The 23,394-nt window shown below is 35.7% G+C and overlaps 1 protein-coding gene across 1 annotated transcript; it reads right to left on the bottom strand.

The window, feature by feature from the left end:
- Window positions 1–3,192: 3,192 nt before the first annotated feature.
- Window positions 3,193–15,745, bottom strand: LOC145674223 (uncharacterized). Its single transcript, XM_081744059.1, has 2 exons — window positions 14,654–15,745; window positions 3,193–3,210 (listed from the first exon to the last, which is right to left on the bottom strand). Exons 1-2 carry the CDS (start codon window positions 15,743–15,745, stop codon window positions 3,193–3,195), a joined length of 1,110 nt encoding a protein of 369 aa, XP_081600185.1.
- Between the last annotated feature and the right edge of the window lie 7,649 nt (window positions 15,746–23,394).

Below are 23,394 nucleotides of genomic sequence, written 5' to 3'. Positions count from 1 at the left end.
TTTTTATTATCAAACTTATTAAATCTTCAATGATTACGAGGCAAAACCTTGATATTGTTCTCGGGCGTCCCTGTAGTAGAACCAATCTAGTCCACCATAACCACTTAGAGTACCTTTCGCGGCTTTTTTGCCTCAGCGTCAATATCTTTACGCTGAGCACACCAGAAAAGATTTTATAAATATTCATAATAAATATCCTTCATCAGAAATACAAATATCAAAGGGCGTTAAATAAGTTTGCAATTAATACAAAACAATTAAAGTGTTAAAAACAGTGAAGGTATTTTACGATGGCATTTGAATTCAAGGGACTATATTTTCGATTGTCATAACCACTTTACACCTCCTTTATTCGGTGGACAGGAAGCACGAGTCATCACTCACAGAATTGCCAACTTATACAAAGATAAAACCAAAACACAGTTTGCGTCGACGAACAATACATGAAGCCTCATTCCAATTCAGCCAAGAGTAACTGGGAAATTTAAAATGGAATGGGAGTGAGGGGGGCCACACGCTCACAGTATTTGATCACCTAAAATTGCTAAAGATATAATTTGGGAAGGTTTCTAGCCTCATGTATTCTCTTTATTACGTTATAGCCATGCACGGTCTATATTTAGTCTCCGAAGGTCATGAGTTTGATTCTCGATGAGAGTTTATATGTCTTTGATATTAACTTAAATTCTTGTGCTGTTTAGGATTTATGCTCTACATAGACGTTGTCTGAGCTCTTCAAAGTAGAGTTTGCTGTTACTTTATTTACATATAATGAGGATATGCGTACCTAAATGCACTCCTCTTAAGCTTTTTGATGAAAGAACCACGATACTTTAAGGTCACCTTCTTGGTCCTGGTGTTAGTTCGTGTAATTTATATCTTAAATAAAATTGACTGTTTAGTTTAAATCATCATTTCAAAAATATTTTAGTATGTGCCAAAAATTTTCAGTGAATGCAAAGAAGTGATCGTTTCACGGTTAACCGTCTAACGTTATCCGGTTTTTAACTATTCGATTAAAAATTATCGGTTTTTAACTATTCGATTAACAAATAAACGGTTTTTAACTATTCGATTAAATTTTGAGTCCACTAATTTCCAGTTATTACAAAAGTTCAAGTGAAAATTTGAAACTAAATTTTTTCGAACTCAAATTTTTCAAATCAAAAATATTCAAACTGAAATTTTCGAATTAAAAACATCAAACTAAACTTTTCAAACAAAAAAGTTGAATCAATATTTTCGAATTCAAATTTTCAAACAAAAGAAATCAAACTGAAATTTTCGAATTATAAACATCGAACCAAAATTTTCGAACAGAAATTTGAAATAAAACTTTTCGAATTCAACTTTTCAAACCAAACAATTTCACACTGAAATATTTTGAACTAGAAATTCTAAACTAAAATTTTCGAATCAAAACATTTCAAACTAATTTTTAGAACTAGAAAGTTGAAACTAAAATTTTCGAACAAAAAAATTGAAATAAAACTTTTCGAATTCAAATTTTTTCAAACCACACAATTTCACACTTAAATTTTTGAACTAGAAATTTTAAATTAAAATTTTCGAAAAATGAAATCAAAATTTTCGAACCAAAACATTTCAGTCCAAATTTTTGAACTAGAATGTTGAAACTAAAATTTTCGAATTCAAATTTTTGAAACCAAACAGTCTCACACTGAAATTTTTGAACTAGAAATTTTAAGCTAAAATTTTTCGAAAAATGGAATCAAAATTTTCGAACCAAAACATTTCAATCCAAATTTTAGAACTAGAAAGTGGAAACTAAAATTTTCGAATTAATAGTTTCAACCTGATTTCGAACTAAAAATTTTTATAACGAAATTTTCAAATGAAATTTTTTGGACCTAAAATTTCGAACCAAAATTGTCGAACTGAAAGTTAAAGTTTCGAATAAAAATATAATTCGAAATTTTCAAACAAACTTCTTGAAAATATTTATCCATAGCCGTTTACTGATTTTAAAATTTTAATTGTCTTGAAGAAATATTTGGGACTAAGTTTTGGGAGATGAACAGTTTGGTAAGCCATAGCCAGACCGAGACATTGATATTGCTTGAAATGAAGTTGAATCAAGCTTTATTTTATCAGACAGTACTAACTTACGATCCGTTTTAGCGCATTTTTGTTTCAGATCAACGGCCAGCCATAATCGGACTATTTTTCGTATCATCATGAAAGCACGTAAAGCTTCTTAGAACGGTTACAGGCGTTACGCTACGACAAACCCGAATCCCTACCACAGAACAAACATAAACGCATATTTCAAGACCTTGAATGGAAGCTGGGACCATTTTAAGAGAAGGTTACTTACCACAGCGATTCCCATCTGATGAGATCAAGAAACTTTAAAATCAATCACGCTTGGTACCCCTTATAACAAAACAAAACAAAATGCTAAGATTTACAAATTCTTTCATGCGGACATTAATGATCTACCGCTCCCTTTCTCTCCCTCTCTCCTTCTCTCTCTCTCTCTCCTGTAATAACAAAGTACAACTCAAGATTGGTTGAATGGTTGGATTTCGTAATGAAGACAAATGCGATTTCCTGTGGCAAGGTCGGTTAAGATGATTTCTGCAAGTGTCAGCATCAGCTGTACTTCCTTGAGAACGATAACGTTTCATGGAAAGACTGACGAATGATGTTTACGCACTGTTGTGATACAGCGATCCTTAATAGTAGACACTTATCGCGAACGGCACAACAGTGGTATCATATATGAGGGAAGAAATCAATCAAACTGAGAACATCTACATGCTTCATCACTAGCTATTAAAAACACGTTTTCAAGAAATCCTATTGCAGAACACGAAGTAAACTGAGCTTTGAATGATGTCGCAAAACAAAACTGCAAATGCTGCATTCTTTACCAATGACGAAACTGAGTGATTTAAAATGCAAAATCAAGATTTCTTTAAATTGAAAGTTGATCAGTTTACAGTATAATATTGTTTCAAGAGATTGGCTGGGTCGATTGATCTCATCAGATGGGAATCGCTGTGGTAAGTAACCTTCCCTTAAAATGGTCCCAGGTTCGATTCAAGGTCTTGAAATATGCGTTTATGTTTATTCTGTGGTAGGGATTCGGGTTTGTCGTAGCGTAGCGCCTGTAACCGTTCTAAGAAGCTTTGCGTGCTTTCATGATGATACCAAAAAAAAGTCCGATTATGGCTGGCCGTTGATCTGAAACAAAAATACACTAAAACGGATCGTAAGTTAATACTGTCTGATGAAATAAAGCTTGATTCAACTTCATTTCAAGCAATATCAATGTCTCGGTCTGGCTATGGCTTACCAAACTGTTCATCTCTCAAAACTTAGTCCCAAATATTTCTTCAAGAAAATTAAAATTTTAAAATCAGTAAACGGCTATGGTTAAATATTTTCAAGAAGTTTGTTTGAAAATTTCGAATTATTTTTTTTTGTTCGAAACTAACTTTCAGTTCGACAATTTCGGTTCGAAATTTTAGGTCCAAAAAATTTCATTTGAAAATTTCGTTATAAAAATTTTTAGTTCGAAAACAGGTTGAAACTTTTAATTCGAAAATTTTAGTTTCCACTTTCTAGTTCTAAAATTTGGATTGAAATGTTTTAGTTCGAAAATTTTGATTCCATTTTTCGAAAATTTTAATTTAAAATTTCTAGTTCAAAAATTTAAGTGTGAAATTGTTTGGTTTGAAAAGTTGAATTCGAAAAGTTTTATTTCAAATTTTTGTTGTTGGTACCAATCACGTTCGTCCATGTACCCTTGCTCTATAAAAGCCTATACGCATCCATATACTGTAATAAAGAACGAATCAAGCTTATAAATATTACACAATATTGAGAACATTTTAATCATGAACCTAAACAACACATAACAAGCATAACAAGTACTGTCGGAACAGTTTTCCATCAGCTAAGCCCTTACTAATTAAACTAAACACAAACGCTGAACGTTTAAATCGTTCAAACCAATAACAATGTTTTGTAAGAGTTATTACAATGAACTAATCAGATTTAAGCAAAGAGTAAATGTAACGTCATTATTATTTATCCACGAACTGAAACGAAAGGTAGTAACTAGGTTCGAAGTCAGCTCATCACTTCCCTCTTTTACCTTCTCTAGGAATGAATATATTCTTTCAAAGTAAGCCATTACACATATATGTTCTTGTTATCTCGTTACATAAGTAGATTAATCGTTATTACAATGAACCAATCAGATTTAAGCGAAAAGTAAATGTGACGTCATTTATTTTAATTCACAAACGAAAACGAGAGGTACTAACGAGGTCCAAAATCACATCATCCCATCCCTTTTATTTTTCTCAAAGAATAAATATATCCTTTCAAAGTAAACCATTACACATTATTTGACAATTAAACACCGTATTTGTTCGAACAAACAATGCCAACGATACTGTGACAACGAATACGTAAGCATAGGTAACACGATATAGCTGACGTTTCCTTTTCAACATATAATTATAAGTCAATACACGAAGAAACGTTTTAAATCTTTCCAACAGTTTTATTTAACCCACAAACGAATAGATATAAATTATTGTTGTTAACCAGGTCCGGGATCGCCCCTCTCCCTCTTTTATGCGTCTCAATAAATGTATCCTTTCCTGGACACACTTTTTGTTAATTGAATATCGTAGTTCGAGTCCCATAAGTCCCGTGAATGAAAACTATACCTTAATCAAAAATCAAGTATTCCTCCCAAAGTTTTCGAGTTAAGTTTAACGTCCCGTTCAGCAGCGAGGATAAAACCTACTAATTAACATGAAATCCAAACCGCATGAGCTCCTTCCAGGAATCGAAACCTGGTCTGCCACGTTAAAGGCACATACGCTAACCTGTTAGCCACGGAGGAACTCCAAAGTTTTCGAGTTTCATATTAATACTAATACTAATTTATACTATTACTGGATCTACTAATTCATAATGTAATAGGCCATCAAGAAAGAGATCAAACCTTGTTTTGGTAATTTTATACCCATAAAAGGGAACGAGAAAGCCATCATAACCTCCAAGCTAAAAATCCCAGTTCAGTGACGTCAAACGAACATATTAGCTCGAACCAAATACCTCTAATTCATTCATACCAGTAGAGGTGCGGTGGCTCAGTGGTAGGGCGTTCACCTCTGCTATATGTGGTCCCTGCTTCAAACCCCGCGAAAATAGTTTTATGGTGGGCAACATTATGCTCAGGATACTCCAATTTTCTCCCACACTTTCATTCATTTGTCATCGTCACCGTCTCCTTTAGCCTAAACGGCATAAACATGGGACGTAAAACTAAAGATTTCATTTGCACCAGTGTTAGTCCATCTCATCAAAGATATAACAATCTCCAAATTTTATGCCATAAAAGGGAACGAAAGAAAAAGCATTTGTAAATCTGTACTATTTCATAACGTAATGAATCATCAAGATCATATTTTTAGTAATTTTAAAGAATCATCATGACCTCTGATCCAAAACTCCCAATTCAATGACGTCATAGCAGGGCCAAGGTACCTCTGACTCATTCGCACCAGCGTACATGGCCCCTGAATAAGCATAAGCAAAATTTCAATAGGTGACGCAATCCCGGGCCAAAGCATCCCTGATTCATTCACTATGGTCCATGCTGGCCCCAAATTGGATAATCGAGAGTGCGGTAGGGTGGGGCCCATACTACTCCAGCTGGGTTGCAAAACGGAGTTCCCCAGAACGGGTGGTTACAATTTACGTCACCGCCTAAAATCCAGGGAGGGGAAAGGAAATTAAAAAGATAAAGCCAGAGATGTTCCGGAAGGTGAACGTGAGGGGGAATATAAAGGTTAACCAGAGTGAGGGAGTGGACAGTGACCATTTGGCATTGATCGTCTGGGTATTGTGTGGGGGGAGGGTGTAGAACATAAGGTAAAGTGTTATGAATGACGAGAGAGAAAGTCTCCCTCGACCATCTGGGCGAACACATGAAGCCAATGATAGGAAGGGAAGTTAAGGCGGTAGGAATCTGTAAGCCAGGTTTCTTGGTGTAGGAGAAAAGACGGATGGAACAAAGATATGAGGTGATGTAAGGCGTACAGTTTACTGCGAGAACACCCCATGTTCCATTGTAATAGATTGGAAAAGAGTGAACCAGATGATGTTATAGTGAATGTGATTGTAATAGCTTGAGTATGGTGATGCATGATTTATAGTCGGGAGGAGAAAATTTATGTTGAGATTTTTCAAAAATAGAAAGGATAGAAGAAACAGCGGAGGAAAAAGAAGGTGCAGGATATAAGATCTGCCGCATGTGACGGTTTGTGAAAAGCTGTGACGGTGCTGGGAAGGAGAGAAAATGCTATAGGGGATCGTTCAGTTGGAACATATTGGGGCCGGACAGAAACAGAAGGCGAAGAGTGAGGACTAAGAGAGCACTTTTTCTAACACCTGAAGGAGAGGAAGGAGAATGAGAAGTGGAAGGCCAAGAAATAGCATATGAATATGAAAAAGAAGTAGAGATAGAGATAGAGGACGGAGCGAAGCTAGAAGTGGTGGGAGAGGACGAAGGAGAATGTGAGGTTGATCTCCATTTAAGGAGCTTTGAGCAGGAGTCGTAGTCAAATATCGTCGTTTAGCATCGGTATAGGATAGATGTTCTGTAGCCATGAGGGTGTTAATTTGATTTTGTATGAGGCGTTCGGGACACTGAGGGAATGTAGCTTTGTGGTCACGAGCACAGTGCTTGCACTTGGGAGGTGCAGAGCAGGAGGAAGAAGGTTGGCAGCACTGGCACAAGATTGCTTACCACGACAGACTTGCATAAAATGGCCGTAAAATAGGCAGTTAGTACATTGTTGTAGGCGAGGGATATATGTTTCAACGGTAAGGTGAAAATAGAAAAGGATGCAATGGTAGTGGAGAGTATTGGCATCAAAAGTAACAACGATTGTTCCGGTGAGGATGGAAGAGAATGTAGAATCCGTAACAGAAGGGTTAGGGTGAGAGTTAGGGGGTAAAGAAGAATCAGATGAATGGGTAACAGAAGAATCATCAGAGGAAGGACGTTTACGAAATATGCTGCGAACATGTAAAATAGGAGCACTACATCGGAACGCAGTGATGAGTTCATTATCCGTTATGGACGGGTCGACTCCACGTAAAATGCCCTGACAACAGACGGCATAGTTCGAAATGTAAGCATACCAATTATGTGCCATCAATAATGGGTGTTGATGGAAGTCGTTGGTGGCTTTGCCGGTACGAAAAAAAAATACCTTTAAGACCTGAGGGCCAAGAGTACGAATATCAGTGACATCAGTTAGATTATTATTGTATAGGAGTCTACCTAGTTTCATGGGATGTTGTTTGCCCAGAGATGAAGTAGATGACACGTGGATGACAAAAGGTCCAAGATGATGGTCTTTATAAGTATTTGTGTTAGTATGTGCATAGGACACATGTAATGCAAGGGAATTTGAAGAATTGGAAGGTGGAGAAGTATCCATATTAGTGGGCCGAAGCATGTGTCCGCCAGATGAGTCTGCCATGTTAGGCAGCGACGAAAGGAAAAAAAAACCTTGCACTAGTGCACAACACATAGAGAAAATAAAATTGAAGAACACAATATCACCATAGTATTAACACTTCGAATCACTCGTAATCAGCTGTTTGCCTATCACAGGTGTTCATCCATCCGAAGCGAAATCAAAAGTCCCAACACTGTATGTTAGTTCTTTGTTAACAATGTGACAAAAACGTGCTATACACTATAGGATAGATCCTGGGAAATCTCTTACGATTTGTCCTAGAGTCAAAATCTCAATGTGTATGGCATCAGATCACATGTCATTTCCTTTGTTCTGAACGATCCTATGAGATTTCTCTTGTTTAGAGCACGCTCTATTTCGGAAAGAAAATTCGTAAGATTTCGATTTAAGCGACATCAGGTGAGAGAAAGTGAAAATAAAACAAGTGAAAACACAACTGATGAGGTATCTTCTGACCGTGCAGGTTTACTTTAGGTGTACCACTCGAAATAATTGTATAAAAATTATAATTTATCAGTTTCTCCTAAATGATTTGCGTTGACCGATATGAAAATTATTCACATAGCATAGATAAAATCCCTCAAGGGGACCATCAAAACAATTGTTGATAAACTACAATTCTTTCACGATTTGCGTACAAATACGGGGTCCGGATATATAATATAAAAACTATAGTGCAAAAAACGCAAACCAAGTTGTGCTAGGTGGCCTCTGGAAATTAAGAATGCTATCTAGCTTGTCAGACCAGGGTGAAGTAGGGAGTAGTGAATAATATACTTGGGTCGGGCGTGGGAAAATTTTCAAAAATTTTCCCATGGGAACGTTCTCTGGGCGCTGTTGCTAAGCTGGTATACGTATGGTCATAGTCTTTGACGCCTACCAGATGTAGAAACAAGATAAAACATGCCTTTTTCGTGTTCTTGTCGTGTATTGGCTAGTGATTTGAACCCCAAAACCCCCCACTCTCTCCTGCGAAGAACGTAAGCGGACGTTGTTGCTATGCTCATACTCTTGGACGGCTATCGGATCTTCATCAGAGTCTTTTCAGTTATCACGATCGAAGCTTCCAAATTGATTGATTGATTTTTGTCTTTTCGTTATGTATTGAATATCTATTTTGCATGGCATAGGATAGCTATTTTAGACCTTTACCCCCCAATCCTTTAATATTCAGTGATCGAAGCACTCCAATTTGATTGGTCTTCGTCTTTCCCCGACCCGTTCCTCCTGGGAAACCGAAGAGCATACCGGTACTTAATGACTTAAAATAGTCAATGCTTTCTCATCGAGAATCGAACCTGAACCCTAAATATGCTTTCATTTTGAAAGCTCTCTCATTGGAATCGAACGCAAGACCAGTACTTCACGATTTAGAGTTGAATTAATCCTTGCATGAAAAAAAAAAGAATTTCACGTATATAGCACTTCGTATTGATTTTAGCGTAGCATATGATATACATTGTTCGAAGCTCTTCATTTCGAAGCACTATAATGCTTTCAAGTGTTCAATGCTCCCTTTCTCTCTCTCTCTCTCTCTCTCTCTCTCTCTCTCTCTCTCTCTCTCATCGAGAATCGAATCCGGACCAAAGTGGTATTAAAACGTAAATAACAAACATAAAAATAAATTTAAAAAATACCGCATCACATTATTATTATTATTATTATTATTATTATTATTATTATTGTTGTTGTTTTGGAAGTGAAAAGTGAAACAGACAACTAACCTTGATTGTAGCATCGCTAACTTACGATATAAACACTCTGTACACAAAAATCAACTTTGATGGGGAGCTGGGATCGAATTTGGTACTTCATGATTTTAGAGTTGAACTAGTTTTTGCGTGAAAAAAAAAGAATTTCTCTTCGTTTCACGACAGAAAGGAACGAATTAACTTAATGTCTTAAATATTTAATGGTTTCTCACCGAGAATCGAACCTGAACCCTAAATATGCTTTCATGTTGAAAGTTCTCTTACCGGAATCAAAACGCAAGACCTGTACTTCACGACTGTCCTTGATTGTAGCTTCGCTGACTTACGATATAAAGACTCTGTACACAAAAATCCAGTTTGGTAGGGGGCTGGGATCGAATTTCGTACTTCATGATTTTAGAGTTAAACTAGTGCTTGCATGAAAAAAAAAAGAATTTCACTTCGTTTTCACGACAGAAAGGATCGAATTAACTTAATGCCTTAAAATATTTAATGCTTTCTCATCAAGAATCGAACCCGGACCCCCAAGGGTCGCGGTTTTTCGTAAGTATATGGGACATGTATAAACATTTTCGACTGACTTGCACATCATCGGAACCGATTTCCCCAGAGGAACGAATTAGCTTAATGTCTTAAAGTATTGAATGCTTTCTCATCGAAAATCGAACTCGAACCCTAAATATGCTTTCATTTTGAAAGGTCTCTCACAGGAATCGAACACAATACCAGTACTTTATGATTTAGAATTTAATTAATTCTTGCATGAAAAAAGAATGCTTTCTCACCGAGAATCGAACCGGAACCCAAAGGATCGTGGTCTTTCGTAAGTGTATGGTACATGTATAAGCAAAATGAAACATGATTTCCTCTTCGTCATCCCTTCCTCCATCATGCATATGTGCACAGTTATCTGTATGCATAGTGTCATTAGTCTCTGTTGATCAGCTGCTGAAATAACATGGCTGTGTAAATCATAAGTTACTTTATAATATTGACTTTCATAGATTTCGAACATAATTGAACATAGAAACGTAAGCAAGATTTCGTTTAAGCAGACGATTAGAAAAATACGAATAGTGGAAGATTAAGAATGGAACTGCGACCATATTCTGTATCTGAAAGGATACCATTCCAACAAATGCCAGAATTACCGTATAGTAGTGCATATAAATGTTTTGTCCCTCAATATAATCAGTATTGTACAAAGGAATTACGTTTAAGAACATTCGAACACTGGCCTATTTTCTCAAAACAATGTCCGGATCAATTAAGTGATGCTGGATTTTTTTACACGAACAAAAGAGATCAAACTACATGCTTCTATTGTGCTGGTGGATTAAAAGATTGGACTGATAACGATGTATCATGGATAGAACATGCGAAATGGTTTCCTAACTGTCCATTTCTTTACCTTAAGAAGGGATATGCGTTTATTAAACAAATACAGGAAAAGTGCTTTGATATGCAAGTATTTCGTAGTGCTCCGAATGATGATATACATAAAAATGCCAGTAAAAGTTGCAATAAGGAACTTACCTTTCAACATGGTACAATTTGAAGTAAACTTTGAATAAAGTTCCATTACATACTTTTTCTTTGTATATAACTGTAAAGAAATACATGTACATATTCTAAAGTTATGAAAGCAATATGTATTTATACAAATAATTTACGTATGTGCTATTATGTATAACCCCCAAAAATTTTATTGATAATGATGCATTAGCATCGTACTTGGAAAATTGGAAATATATGTTTTTATATAAAGGAATGAAGATTAATTTATCTGGACGTAACATGCACGATCTTGAATTTACTGAACTGATATCATAATCGTAAGTGTATAGGGCATATATAAACAAGACGAAACATGATTGTTCCTCCTCCTTGTCATATTAAATGTTGAATATGGTCTTAATTTAACGAGAGCCAAATTAATTTGTATTGTACTGAAAAGTGGAACATTTGAACAAGTGAATCGTGTTGGTAAAGGCCTTGTATTTGGATTTAAGTGAAATTTTAACAGAATGGGAAACTTGTACATTTGATTCCACTTGTTTCGGACTACAAACAAAAAACTAATAGATTTAATTATGACTGATTTATTTGATAGTGAACAAACACAGTCAAGTTTGACGAAAAACGAACTCTAAAGTTGATGTGTGTCAATGAAGTGGACTTCTGTTCATAAAGAAGCAGAAAATATTTTTCATTTATACTGATCAGTGTAGTACTAATTCTAGTGCATTTAATAATAGTAATTAGTGAAATTGAAATCTTTTATTATTTTCACATAAAATTTGTATTTTGTGATCGATCAATACGGTAGGATTTTTAAATTAGTATACTAATGTTGTTATTTCAATACTTCTCTTTTAGGAATTATGAAACTTCATTTAAAATGGTTGATCTAAAAAGAAACCGTACAGACGTCTTTTTTTTCGATCACAGTACAACGCACGTTTACGGTGAACAACATTGTGTTGGTAGAATTTTTGAATTTATCAGAAAGTCCACACGGTGTGAACCGTGATCGAATCAGGGACCCCAAAAGTACTGGATGTAAATCCTCTATCACTGAGCCACCATACTCGTCAAACCTAAAATGTAATAGGTTTGTACATCATGTAAAGTCCCCCACGGGAAATAAAGATCGGATCGGATTTATGATAATCATTTCAATTTGATAAAGAGATGACAGAATTTATTTTGAAACGGTGAATTGTTTTCAAAGAAACCAGTTTCCAATCTTAACATTTTGAGTGTTGATTCTGGAAGTATTCTCAAAAATGTGAATCAGACGGACAGTCATAACCCTTTCATGTGGCTTCCCGTTGCATTACGTAGTCTGGAAGTCAATCTTCACATTTCGTTGTTGTGTGAAAAAAAAGACAAGCATACAATACAAGATTACGAAGAGGTTTGTAGGTTAATTCCTTGTTTTATCACATTGCATGAAAAAGAGAGAGAGAGAAAGTATATATATATATATATATATATATATATATATATATATATATATATATATATGGGTGTATATGTATGAAAGAACAAGAAGAATGCATTGTCATGGCTGCGATATCTTGTTTCTGAGAAGTGTGATTATAATAATCTGTATTCGTTCATAGAGGACGGCGATGTTACGCAGACCAGCTGGAAAGGCTAAAAGAAGTTTTTTTTATTACTAGTTGTCGTGCACTGTGGCAGAGTGCTTACATCTAGTGCATACAGTTCCTAGTTCGACATCCGAACAAGTAAGCTTATAATGATCAACATCGTGTTCGTGAGTTTTCATGGGCTACTCACACATTCTCATTCTACTAATTATTCAATCATTCATTTGCCTTAATCACCCTCGTAAAGCAACGACTTATTCTTTCAGATGGATACTTAGTGTAGTAGTGCATTGTTCGGCAACCCACTGCATGCGGTCCCTAGTTTGATGTCTGATCAAGTAAGCTTATAACGTACAACATCATACACTACATGTTGTTCTCCAGACATAAGGCGTACAAGATAATTTTTGAATGAAATATAATTATTGAATCTTGAATCAGGGATCACAAAATTTTTTTGAAAGACCCCTTCTAAATCGACTTTTCGTATTTTTTAAGGGAATAAGGTCATCATAGCGAGTTAAGTGATAATCTGAATCTGACTACACTTTAGGTAGTTGTCTAGATATAAGACGTACAAGAAAATTTTTGATTCAAAATATATTGTATCTTGGATCAAGGTATCAAAAACTTTCTGGACGTACCTCTAAATTGAGTTTTCGTATTTGCTACGGAGTAAGAACATCATACTGTGTTAAGTGATAGTTTTCGTAATCTTTGAGAGATGAAATATTTCAGTTTAACGTCCCACAAATATGCTCCTTACGCTAAAAGAACACATGTTTAAGAAAAGTGCTGGAATTAATGTGAAAAGAGAGAGCCCCGAAAAAAGAGAGTGTGATATTGCCCTCAATAAATTTACTTCCTTGGAGGTCGAACCAGGGACCCTAAGCACCAGAGATAAGTACACTTTATCATTCAGACGTTCAAGCCACAGTACAAATGTAGTGATTGTTTTGTGTCCTCACGTACGAACAGTCATGCCTTTACTTATTTAATATAAATAAAATAAAACTGTTTATCTGTCTGTTTGTATGTCTGTCTAATGTATGTGCTCTGGGATCACCAAACGTGATTATTTTAACATTGAACATGATAGAATGAAGAATAAATCGGGAGGAAACGGCAGAGCCCCGAGAAAACCCACGAGCACAGTGTTTGTCCAGTACAAAGTCCATACGGTTCGAAGGGGAGTCGAATCGAGGACCCTTGAGTTTTCGTATTTACCACGGAATAAGAACATCATATAAGTGATAGTTTTCACAATCATTCAGACATCATATTCCATCGTAAAAGAGAGAGAGAGATATGAAATCTTTCAGTTTAACGTCCCACAAATATGCTCCTTATGCTGTAAAATGGACGATATTAGTGTCAAATACATATTTTTCCTGGCCGCTGGTTTTTATTGACATTGATGCATTAGTATAGTATTTGCAAAGTGGAAATGTATGTTTAACATATAAAGGAATTTAGATTAATTTATCTGGCCGTAACTTGTACGATCTTGAATTTATTAAATTGATATCTTCATCGTAAGTGTATAAGACATGTCTAAATAAGATGAAACATGATTATTATTATTATTAACGAAATGAACATCAGTTTTCCAAGTGTGTTTTTTGATAAGATCGGCTGTGTGAACATTGCTGATGAAAGATTAAAATTGGAAATGAACGTTTTTTGCAAAGAAAAACTCTTAGATTTAGTTATGGTTGATTTATTTGATAGTGTGCAAACACAATCAAGTTATAGATATGTAATATGGCAACCCGACTTGAAAGCACGTGCTGCTAACAGTAGAACAAAAACGGATGGCATTTCAAAAGTTGCATTCTTTACGGGACATCCTTTATTATCTCCTTCTAACTTTCTCGAAAACTACGCACTATATTTTATACTAACATATGTAATTTCGATCACCTCTATGATATGTACCTATATTATTGTGTATTTCAGATGTAAAGCATCACGGGCAGTAGCCAATGCTGCGCGATATTTCGCGCGGTGTTGCCGGATTGCGGACTCCCCTTTCCCTTCTCGCTCTTCCTCAAGCTGAGATTATGACACATAAATTTGCAACATTATTCACAATGTAACAATATTATTCCAGCAATATCTGGAATTTTAACTGTGCATCCTAAAAGTATATATAGCAACTAAATTACTTACCTGTTATCTACTCCAGTGGAACTGCTAAAGGCTCGTCTTCTCCACTACTTTCACTATCGTCTATGTCAGTTAATATTTCGTCATTGTCTGAATCTGAGTCTTGTAAATTTACTATTATGGGTTCCAAAATTTCGTCACGTCCTATTTCTTTCATGAAGTCATCTTCTTGTAATTTGTCCGTGTGTTGTACACAAGATTGCCAGTCGTTTTGCGTTACGCTATCAATTTCTTCGTTTATCAGTCTTTCAACGTCTGTCAACTTGAATGTCTTATTTCTTGTTGCAACTCCTCTCTTTACTTGAGCCCATATAAGCTCGATTGGGTTGTAGTGACAATGATAGGGTGGTAACCTTACTATTTCGTGTCCGTTTTCGTTTGCCAGTTGGTCTAGTTCGTACATTTTAGATTGGTTTTTGAACGGCATTACGCGCTGCAATAGCTCAACCTTAGTTTCTGTTGCCGAAAATTCAACACCTTTTTGGTGTAGCCATTCAACAATGGCATCTTTTCTAGTTGATGAATTTGGAATTTTATTTGTGACGACTGAATGATATGGGGCATTATCCATTATTATAATGCTACCCTCCTCTAAATAATTTAGAAATCGGTTCAAAAACCAATCCTTAAATGTAGCACTTGTCATTTCTTCGTGATAGTCGGAAGTTGATTTAGACCGAAATATCCACTTACTTTCAGGTATAAATCCAGTTTTTGCAGATCCCACATGACAGACAATAAGTCTGCTTCCTTTTCCCGGAGGCACCTTTAATCCACCGTTTTTTGTGGAATCTTGCCAAACTGACTTCTGGCGACACAAGACCAATATTTTACTTGGACGAGACTTGGGTAAATCAAAATCATTCGCATAAGTCCGAATTTCATGCATCTTCCGAAGAAATTTTAGTCTTGCCGCCACAATATCATTCCTCTCCATTAAAAACTTACGTCCATCGGTTGTTTTCTTATACCTGAAACCTAAAGCCCGGAGTATTCTGTAAGTGGATGACTTGGAACCTGTAAAGGAAATCTTACTTTTCAAAGCATTTGTGATTTTTTGCAAAGTCGGAAATTCGCTTTGGTCATAAAAGTCAAAAACAGTCCTGCGTACTACGTCCTTGTCAAAGTCATTAAGGTTTGTGAGCCTTTTGGGAGGTCCTTTGTGTTTTCTAGGAGATAGAAAAACTGGAATATTACTGGGAGGCATCTTTCTTGCCTCCACGCAGATTCGTGACACTGTGGCTCGATTTATCCCGCAAGCTTGTGCTGTTAGGCTTTGACACTTTTTAAAGTTAAGTTTCTTTCTTTCTTCTTCTGATGAGTATTTCTTAAAAAAATTGTAAATACAAAAAATAATTCTCCGAGCTTGACTTCGAAGCACTTCTTTTTTAGAAAATCCCGCACTTGCACTCGGTTTACTAAAAGACATTGTATATTTTAGTTTTCGGAGAACAAACGAACTACCAGGAAAGAAAGCAACCCAGATACTGATGAATTCTGTTTATGCTAGAAGAGAAATTGCGTTCCTACACGAATAGCCCCTCTGTTCCTTATCAGTTTTCATAACAAATAACACTCTTGGGGCTTGGTCTAGGTCTCACGAAAACAATCCGTCTGAAAGCAAGTCCATATGATCGAGTTTGTTTTGGGTTACGATAATTTACGACACCATTCAGACGCTTGGTGCTTTTGAATCCCTGCTTGAGGGGAAAAGAGGGAATAAGTGGTCGCATATATGTAACGTAGTGAAACGTGAAAGAAAAAATAAACAAAACATACTGCTTTTCTTTCTGTCGAATAAGGAAGAATCTATCTGGAAGTGAACTTCAAACCAATACTACGAACTTCCCGTACTTTGTTCTCGCTCGCTTACTACTCTCAAGGGTGTAGCCACCGGGGAAAAGGGGGCCCTGTCTTTCCAAATTATTTCCAACCCCGAAATGAGGTTTGTTTGGTATATGTTTAATAAACTTATTTAATAGTTAATGTAAATGAGGGACGTTTATGATAAAACATGAAAATTAAAAAAGAAAACATCATCAGTACGGTTTTTGTACCTAATTAAAACAGCTAAAATTAATCATATGCTTTACATTCTCATTTCCCTTTCTGTGTGAAGTCTCTATATTATTGCATAATAATAGGGCCTATCTGAGTTGGTATTTTTTTCAAGTTTTTTTTTTCCTTTACTATTTTAACCCACATAAACACAAAGTCAGATAAACAGATTGCCAAAAACAGCATTTGTTTTCTTATGAATAGCTTATTGATTCATCTTTTACAATCCGGGTTTTAACTTCAGTACTGTCAAGATCCGTCTCTTGATAAGGTAGCATTGTGAAAATATAATATGTGTATTGTATGTATGTATGTATGGTGAATTAAAATGCTTTCATGTTGTGAAAGAGGTAATTTGTTCTGCTTTTAATATGTGAAAAGTTTGCCTCCCATTGTAAGTAATGTACCCCTAGAACAACCTGCTGGTTACACCCATGATTATTCTGTAATAAAAGTTGAGTTCTATTTCCAAATTGAAGAAAAATCCACTGGAAATTAGACGCGGGACTCATCGCTAGTTTTACTAATTGTTTTATATGGAAACCTTTAAAAGCGTGTATCATAACAACCAGTTGACATAAAAAGATGTAGTTTTCACGTATGTGTTCGTAATTCTTTTCTCTACTTCGTAAAGTGAGCAGTTGATGTGCTAATACAATATTTCTAATAAGCGCCTCTGGTATTGTCAAGATTCGCAGTAGCGCGAGAAGTCAGCGTGCGGACTGCTTGTCGCGAATCGTCAACACCGCTCAAAGCCAATTGGACGCCGCGTGAAGCCAACTCAAGGCCATGCCGCTTATCATCTGAAAAGTCCTGTAAACAATGGGCAAGCCTACCAAAAGAGACACAGCTTCCAAATGACAATGTCCTCCTTCAGACTCTTGTGCTTTATGGTACAAACGTATGGCATTCACACGTCCTCCATAAAAAGCGTCACGAGGATTTAATGGTGATTTCTTTGTGTACGGATGATTACTAACATACTTTGGAATGGCGAATGACTTCATTTGCACTTTTGTGAGAGAATATTTGGCTGTTGTTGATTGTAGAAGTTTGTTATGTGCTAATTTTATTCTCGAAAATGTTTATACATGTCCCATTTTTAGTTTTACGTTCCACGATTATTCCGATTAGGCTAAAGGAGACAGTAATGATGAGAAATGAATGAAATGATGAAATGAACGGGAAACGGAAGAACTTCGAGAAAACCCCACAAGCACAGTGTCCATCAGGAAGTCCACACGACTCGAGCTGTAATCGAATCAGGGACCCCAAAGTACTGGTTGTAAAGCCTCTACCACTGAGCCACCACACTCCTCAAACCTAAAATGTAATAGGTTTGTACATCATGTAAAGACCTTCCGGAGAAATAAAGAATTTTGGTAAATAATAATATTGACTTATTTGCAAATATTGACTATCATACTTTTTTCATAAATAATAAAGGAGGGAAAACATTATGAGAGGTAACGAGAATAGAAAAGAGGATGGAGTCAATGTTTCTTTGAGAATGGAACTTTGCTCTCTGAAGTACCCTTTCCCCTCCGGAACAAAGATTGTTTTTTAGTTTAACTTCTTGTGGGATCGCTGATAATAATAAATGAAATGGTGGAATGAACAAAGTAGAAGTAAACAGGAGAACCAATGCTCACAGTTTTTTTTGTTTATCACAATTCCCTATTAACATGAACTCGGATTGAGGCAGGAACCCCAAGCACCAGAAGTGATCAGTCTACCCAGGCCCTTATCCACAGGGATGACGAGCGCCTCTAAAATTATCACGGTAGGCTTTCAAATGAACTAAAATATGGTGATGAACTGTAATATGATTGAATTAGGTCTCTCCTAAATTCTACTGCCCATCTCCCTACATTTGGGGGCTGACTGCTGCCAATCTACCATTGGGACTCAACCATTGATCCATCGTGACCGTTAAAAAAATTAAATTGTGATTACTCATCACTCTTTTACAAAAAAAAGTTACGAATACTGTCAGCGAACTTTCCATTGTGATAATACCAAGGAGACAGTAGACAGTATGGCTAATGAGGTAATGCTTAAAATTACTAATATTTGGCGAACATGGACCCATGATTAGCAACCAAAATTGGCATGTCAATGCTCCCTTTTAGAAAATTTTGTCCCAACTGGAACTGATTCAAAATGTTAGTGGGTTACATTAGATAGTATTTGCGAAGATGTGATCTGCACAAGAGTAACATGTAATCGTTTCTTAGAAAATTAATTACTTTCAAAACGAAAGTCTAACATTAAAAATGAATCGAATGACCCCATTAACCCTTTGGGGATTTCATGGTACAATTTGTACCATACGGGGTGTTTCATGGTACATTGCGTTATAACTCTCCTATTTGAGCTTTTTCGTCGGTTTTTTTTTTTTGTTTTGTTTTTCAAGTCCAGAAACATTGCAGAAGACATTACAGATGGTTTCACACATTCCTGTGTCGAGACATAGTAGGTGATGACGTCATAAATCTAAAATTTATATTTTCGTATAATACTTTTTTGGGGGGGGTTATGTAAAGCATTTTTGGCGGGCTTATTTTTGCACGTAGAAGATTGAAATTTTGCACAAACATGCAATCCACCGAGTAGTATTTACCAGATTTTTTCTTCAGATTTCTGCGTTAAAACAGGGGGGGGTCCAGAGGGTCAAAAAGTTGAAAAAGGGATATTTTTACCCAAAAATCCCGTTTTTCCTCATTTTCCCGCCTTAGATACATGATGGAGACAAGCGAATGGTACCGCCTGAAAGGCAGCTCTATTCTGAAGAGAATGGTGTGCGACACATGGCCCTAGGGTAATTAGGGAAGTGTCAGGGAATTTTTATCAAAATATACTTCTGTATAGGGAAATTTTGGATATTTTCGGTACAATTTTTGTGCTGGCTTATTTTTGCACCTAGAAGATTGAAATTGTGCACAAACATTAAGTCCACCGAGTAGTATTTACAAGATTTTTTTTTCAGATTTCTGCGTTAAAACAGGGGGGTACAGAGGGGCTAAACGTTGAAAAGGGAAATTTTTTACCAAAAAATACCTTTCACAGGATTTTCCCGCCTTAGATACATAATGGGGACAAGTGAATGGTACCGCCTGAAAGGCAGTTCTATTCTGAAGAGAATGGTGGGCGAAACATGACTCTAGGGTAATTAGGGATGTCTCAAGGAATGTTAAAAAATTTCCCTCTGTTATCGGGAATATGGGACATTGTCGGTATATTTTTTTTTTGGCGGGCTTACTTTTGCACCTGGAAAATTGCAATTGTGCATAAACATTCAGCCCACCGAGTAGTATTTACCAGATTTTTTCAGATCTCTGCGTTAAAACATGAGGGTCCAGAAGGGCTAAAAGTTGAAAAATGGATATTTAGACCCAAAAAATCCCGTTTTTCCTCATTTTCCCGCCTTAGATACATGATGGAGACACGTGAGTCATACCGCCTGAAAGGCAGTTCTAAGCTGAAGAGAATGATGGGCGAAACGTGACCCTAGGGTAATTAGGGATGTCTCAGGAAATTTTTTACCTGAGATCATGGTGTTTTACGGTAATTTGGGGCATGGTGGGAATTCCTGATAAAATTTCTCCCGCCCTTGGTATTCAAGATAGAAACTTGAAATTTGGCACACACATTCAGTATACCAAGTACTATTTATCAGATTTTTTAGATGACTACGTTCGCACAGGATCGCTCCAGGGGGGCCCAAAGTGCGAGAAAAAAATTTCCCTCCGAAAGTTTCCCTTTGACATCATTTTTCCCGCTCCTGGTATATGGTATGAGCATGCAAGTGGTATCGTTTGAAAGCCAGCTCCATTCTGAAGAGAATGAGGTATGAACCATGATCCTAGGATAAATAGTGACGATGCAGTAGCTGCTTGACTGAAAGTCTAAAAAATAGCCCCAAAACCCCGGATCTCTTAAGGGTTAAAAGATTGAAATCTATTGTACACGTTCATCATCATCATCTTTAAACATTGCAAGTTTACTTTTTTTAAATGAATGAACTACATACGTGTGAAGATAAATATTAAACCAAGACATTCATCAACAAAAGTGAGAAGTGTTAACGTGATGTTCTGACGTAATGCTGAACAACAAAAGATAGCATATATCTAAAGAAACACTGACCTATCCTATATACAGAAGAAGTAGCAATGTAATATTCTGCGATATAATACATGATGCATTTTTGTATAACTCTGCACATTTCGACATCAGGTCCACAATTTGAATTACACTAGTGAAAAAAGGTTGCATCACGTAATGGCCAATAAGTTTTGATCTATGTTTGTCGGAAATACAGTAGCATCATTATTACGTATAGCCGTATAATCTTCCTGTACACACGAAAAAGAAAGTATTCGTCAGTTGACAAATTTTCTTTTTCGCATTAACTCGTGAACAAACGAATTAATCTGTTTTTCACGTTATCTTTGGAATAGTTATAATTTGATAACTTGTCAAGTCGGTACTGTAATAGGAAAAGAAATTTTCTCAACTGAAGAATATTTTTCCTCTCTGTATGTGCGCTAAATGATTATCCGCGAAGATGTATTGCTTTTTAAGACAAACAAGAAAAGGTAATTCAGATGACGAATTACATTAGTCTTGTGTTACGTTTTTTTGAACAAATCTGAGAAAGCGGATAGATCTAGCAATGTAGTATTCTGTGATATAATACATGATGCATTTTTACATAGCTCTGCACTTGTTGACATCAGGTCCACAATTTGAATTACACTATTAAAGATGTACCTAGACTTATATCCGGTTAATCGAATCTGTAACTGTAACTGACCACTTACACTTCTTACACTTCTAAAAATTGCACAAATTTCAAATTTTTCAGATGAACCTTTAATGCGAAAAAAAGTTGCATCACGTAATGGTCAACAAGTTTTGATAAGTGGTGACACTACGGATAAAAAATATCTATATCCTCCTAACTCTATCAATTCCCCAAAGTCAATGCTAACAGGGGTAATATAAATCAAAAACCATCGCTGATAACGGGCTTGCGTGTACAAATTTCTAATTTCGATATCGTTTTTCATGAATATAACGGTACATACTCTTTAAAGGAACATAAGACTTCATAATTCCCTTGGTAATACTTAGATTTTGTAAACAAAGTAGCTGGAATTCCATCCGTTTGTAGTTTAGGAAAATGAACTGAATAGTTATGTAAGAGGAACTTCATTTCAAATTCCATTTTAAAACAAACAAGAAAAGCGTAATTCAAATGATAATACGTATAAGAATTTAAATAATCACTATCATTAGCAATTAGGTACCATATTAGAGGTGATTAAATTCCCCATTCATTCTCAATTCTTTGAAAAACTTAGTCTAGAAGGACTAGGTTTGATTATATAAGAAGTTAATCTACAGCCTAACGTGGAATTCGAACTACATTATCTATCATGGAAAGTTGAACTCAGGTTTCCTATAATATAGGTACGTACATCCACGAAAAACAATGAAATAATTAATTCCAATACTAATACTATCTACGTTATGAAAATATCAATTAAATAAGCACTGAAATAATAATCAAAACCACCACTATTAAACTATATAAATACTATACTTATAAAATGATTTCTTTCCGTAATGTTAAAGAGCAAGAAGTAAAGCCCTACATATACTAGCAGTAATAGTAACTAAATAACTAGCTACGGAATACATAATACAATGCTAATCACTATATTCAGGTAAATATTACAATTAAACTTCATTCTATTCTATAAGAATCGGAATATCTCGAGGCTATACAAAACATGAATCTACAGATTAACTTGGAATCCGTCAAGAGTCGAACTCAAGTTTCCTACACAGAAAGTACGTGCACTAAGTAATTGGTCGCGAATATGTATTGCTTTCAGCAAGTAGCAAGAGATACATTCGGAAAACTAATGTCCTGATCAATTAAGTGATGTTGAATTTTTTTACATGAACAAAAGAGACCAAACCATATGCTTCTATTGTGCTGGTGGATTAAAAGATTGGACTGATAACGATGCTCCATGAATAGAACCTTTGTGGTGGACAAACACCGTGTACGTGGAAGATCCCAGGTTCAAAATCCTGTTCACGCCAAGTGAACTTTGTGATGCACAAACACCGTGTACGTGGATTTGCTCTGGTTTCTGAAGCAGACATAGCTGTGGGACGTAAAACTCAAAGAATTCAAAGAACCTTAATAAATGTTATTTGTTGTGTTCGTACAATTACTTTTATCAATTTGTACATGACTCATGTAACATTAAACAGTGATTGAGATCTAAAACTTCGATGAACTAGTATTGCTCATAAGTCTTCGATGTTTCTATATCGTCTTGAATTTGAAAATGCTTCGTGTTCGTATAACTACTTTACCAATTTAAAGTTTATATATATATATATATATATATATATATATATATATATATATATATATATATATATATATATATATATATATATATATACCTCATGTAACATGAAAACAGTGTTTGGGATCTAAACTTGAGTGAACCAGTGTTACTTACGATTCTCGGATGTTTTTGTATCATCTCGAATTTGAAAATGTACTTATCGATTTGAGACTTGCCTCTTTTTGTATCCAGAAGTTTTTCTCGTTTTGTTGGCAATGCTAGTTACCCTAGTAATAGTATTTTGAGATTTCAGCTTTAGATCTTGATAATAAATCTTTCAATCCCCCTTCATTTGTACATTATGTTTCTACTTTTATATCTCTGTAGTTATTAGATAAAACATAAAATGTGAACGTGATTG

The sequence above is a fragment of the Thermobia domestica genome, chromosome 17 (genome assembly GCF_964235325.1).
Source record: "Thermobia domestica chromosome 17, izTheDome1.hap1.1, whole genome shotgun sequence".
Classification (NCBI taxonomy): Eukaryota; Metazoa; Arthropoda; class Insecta; order Zygentoma; family Lepismatidae; genus Thermobia; species Thermobia domestica.
This window is presented reverse-complemented; position numbering and strand designations above follow the sequence as displayed.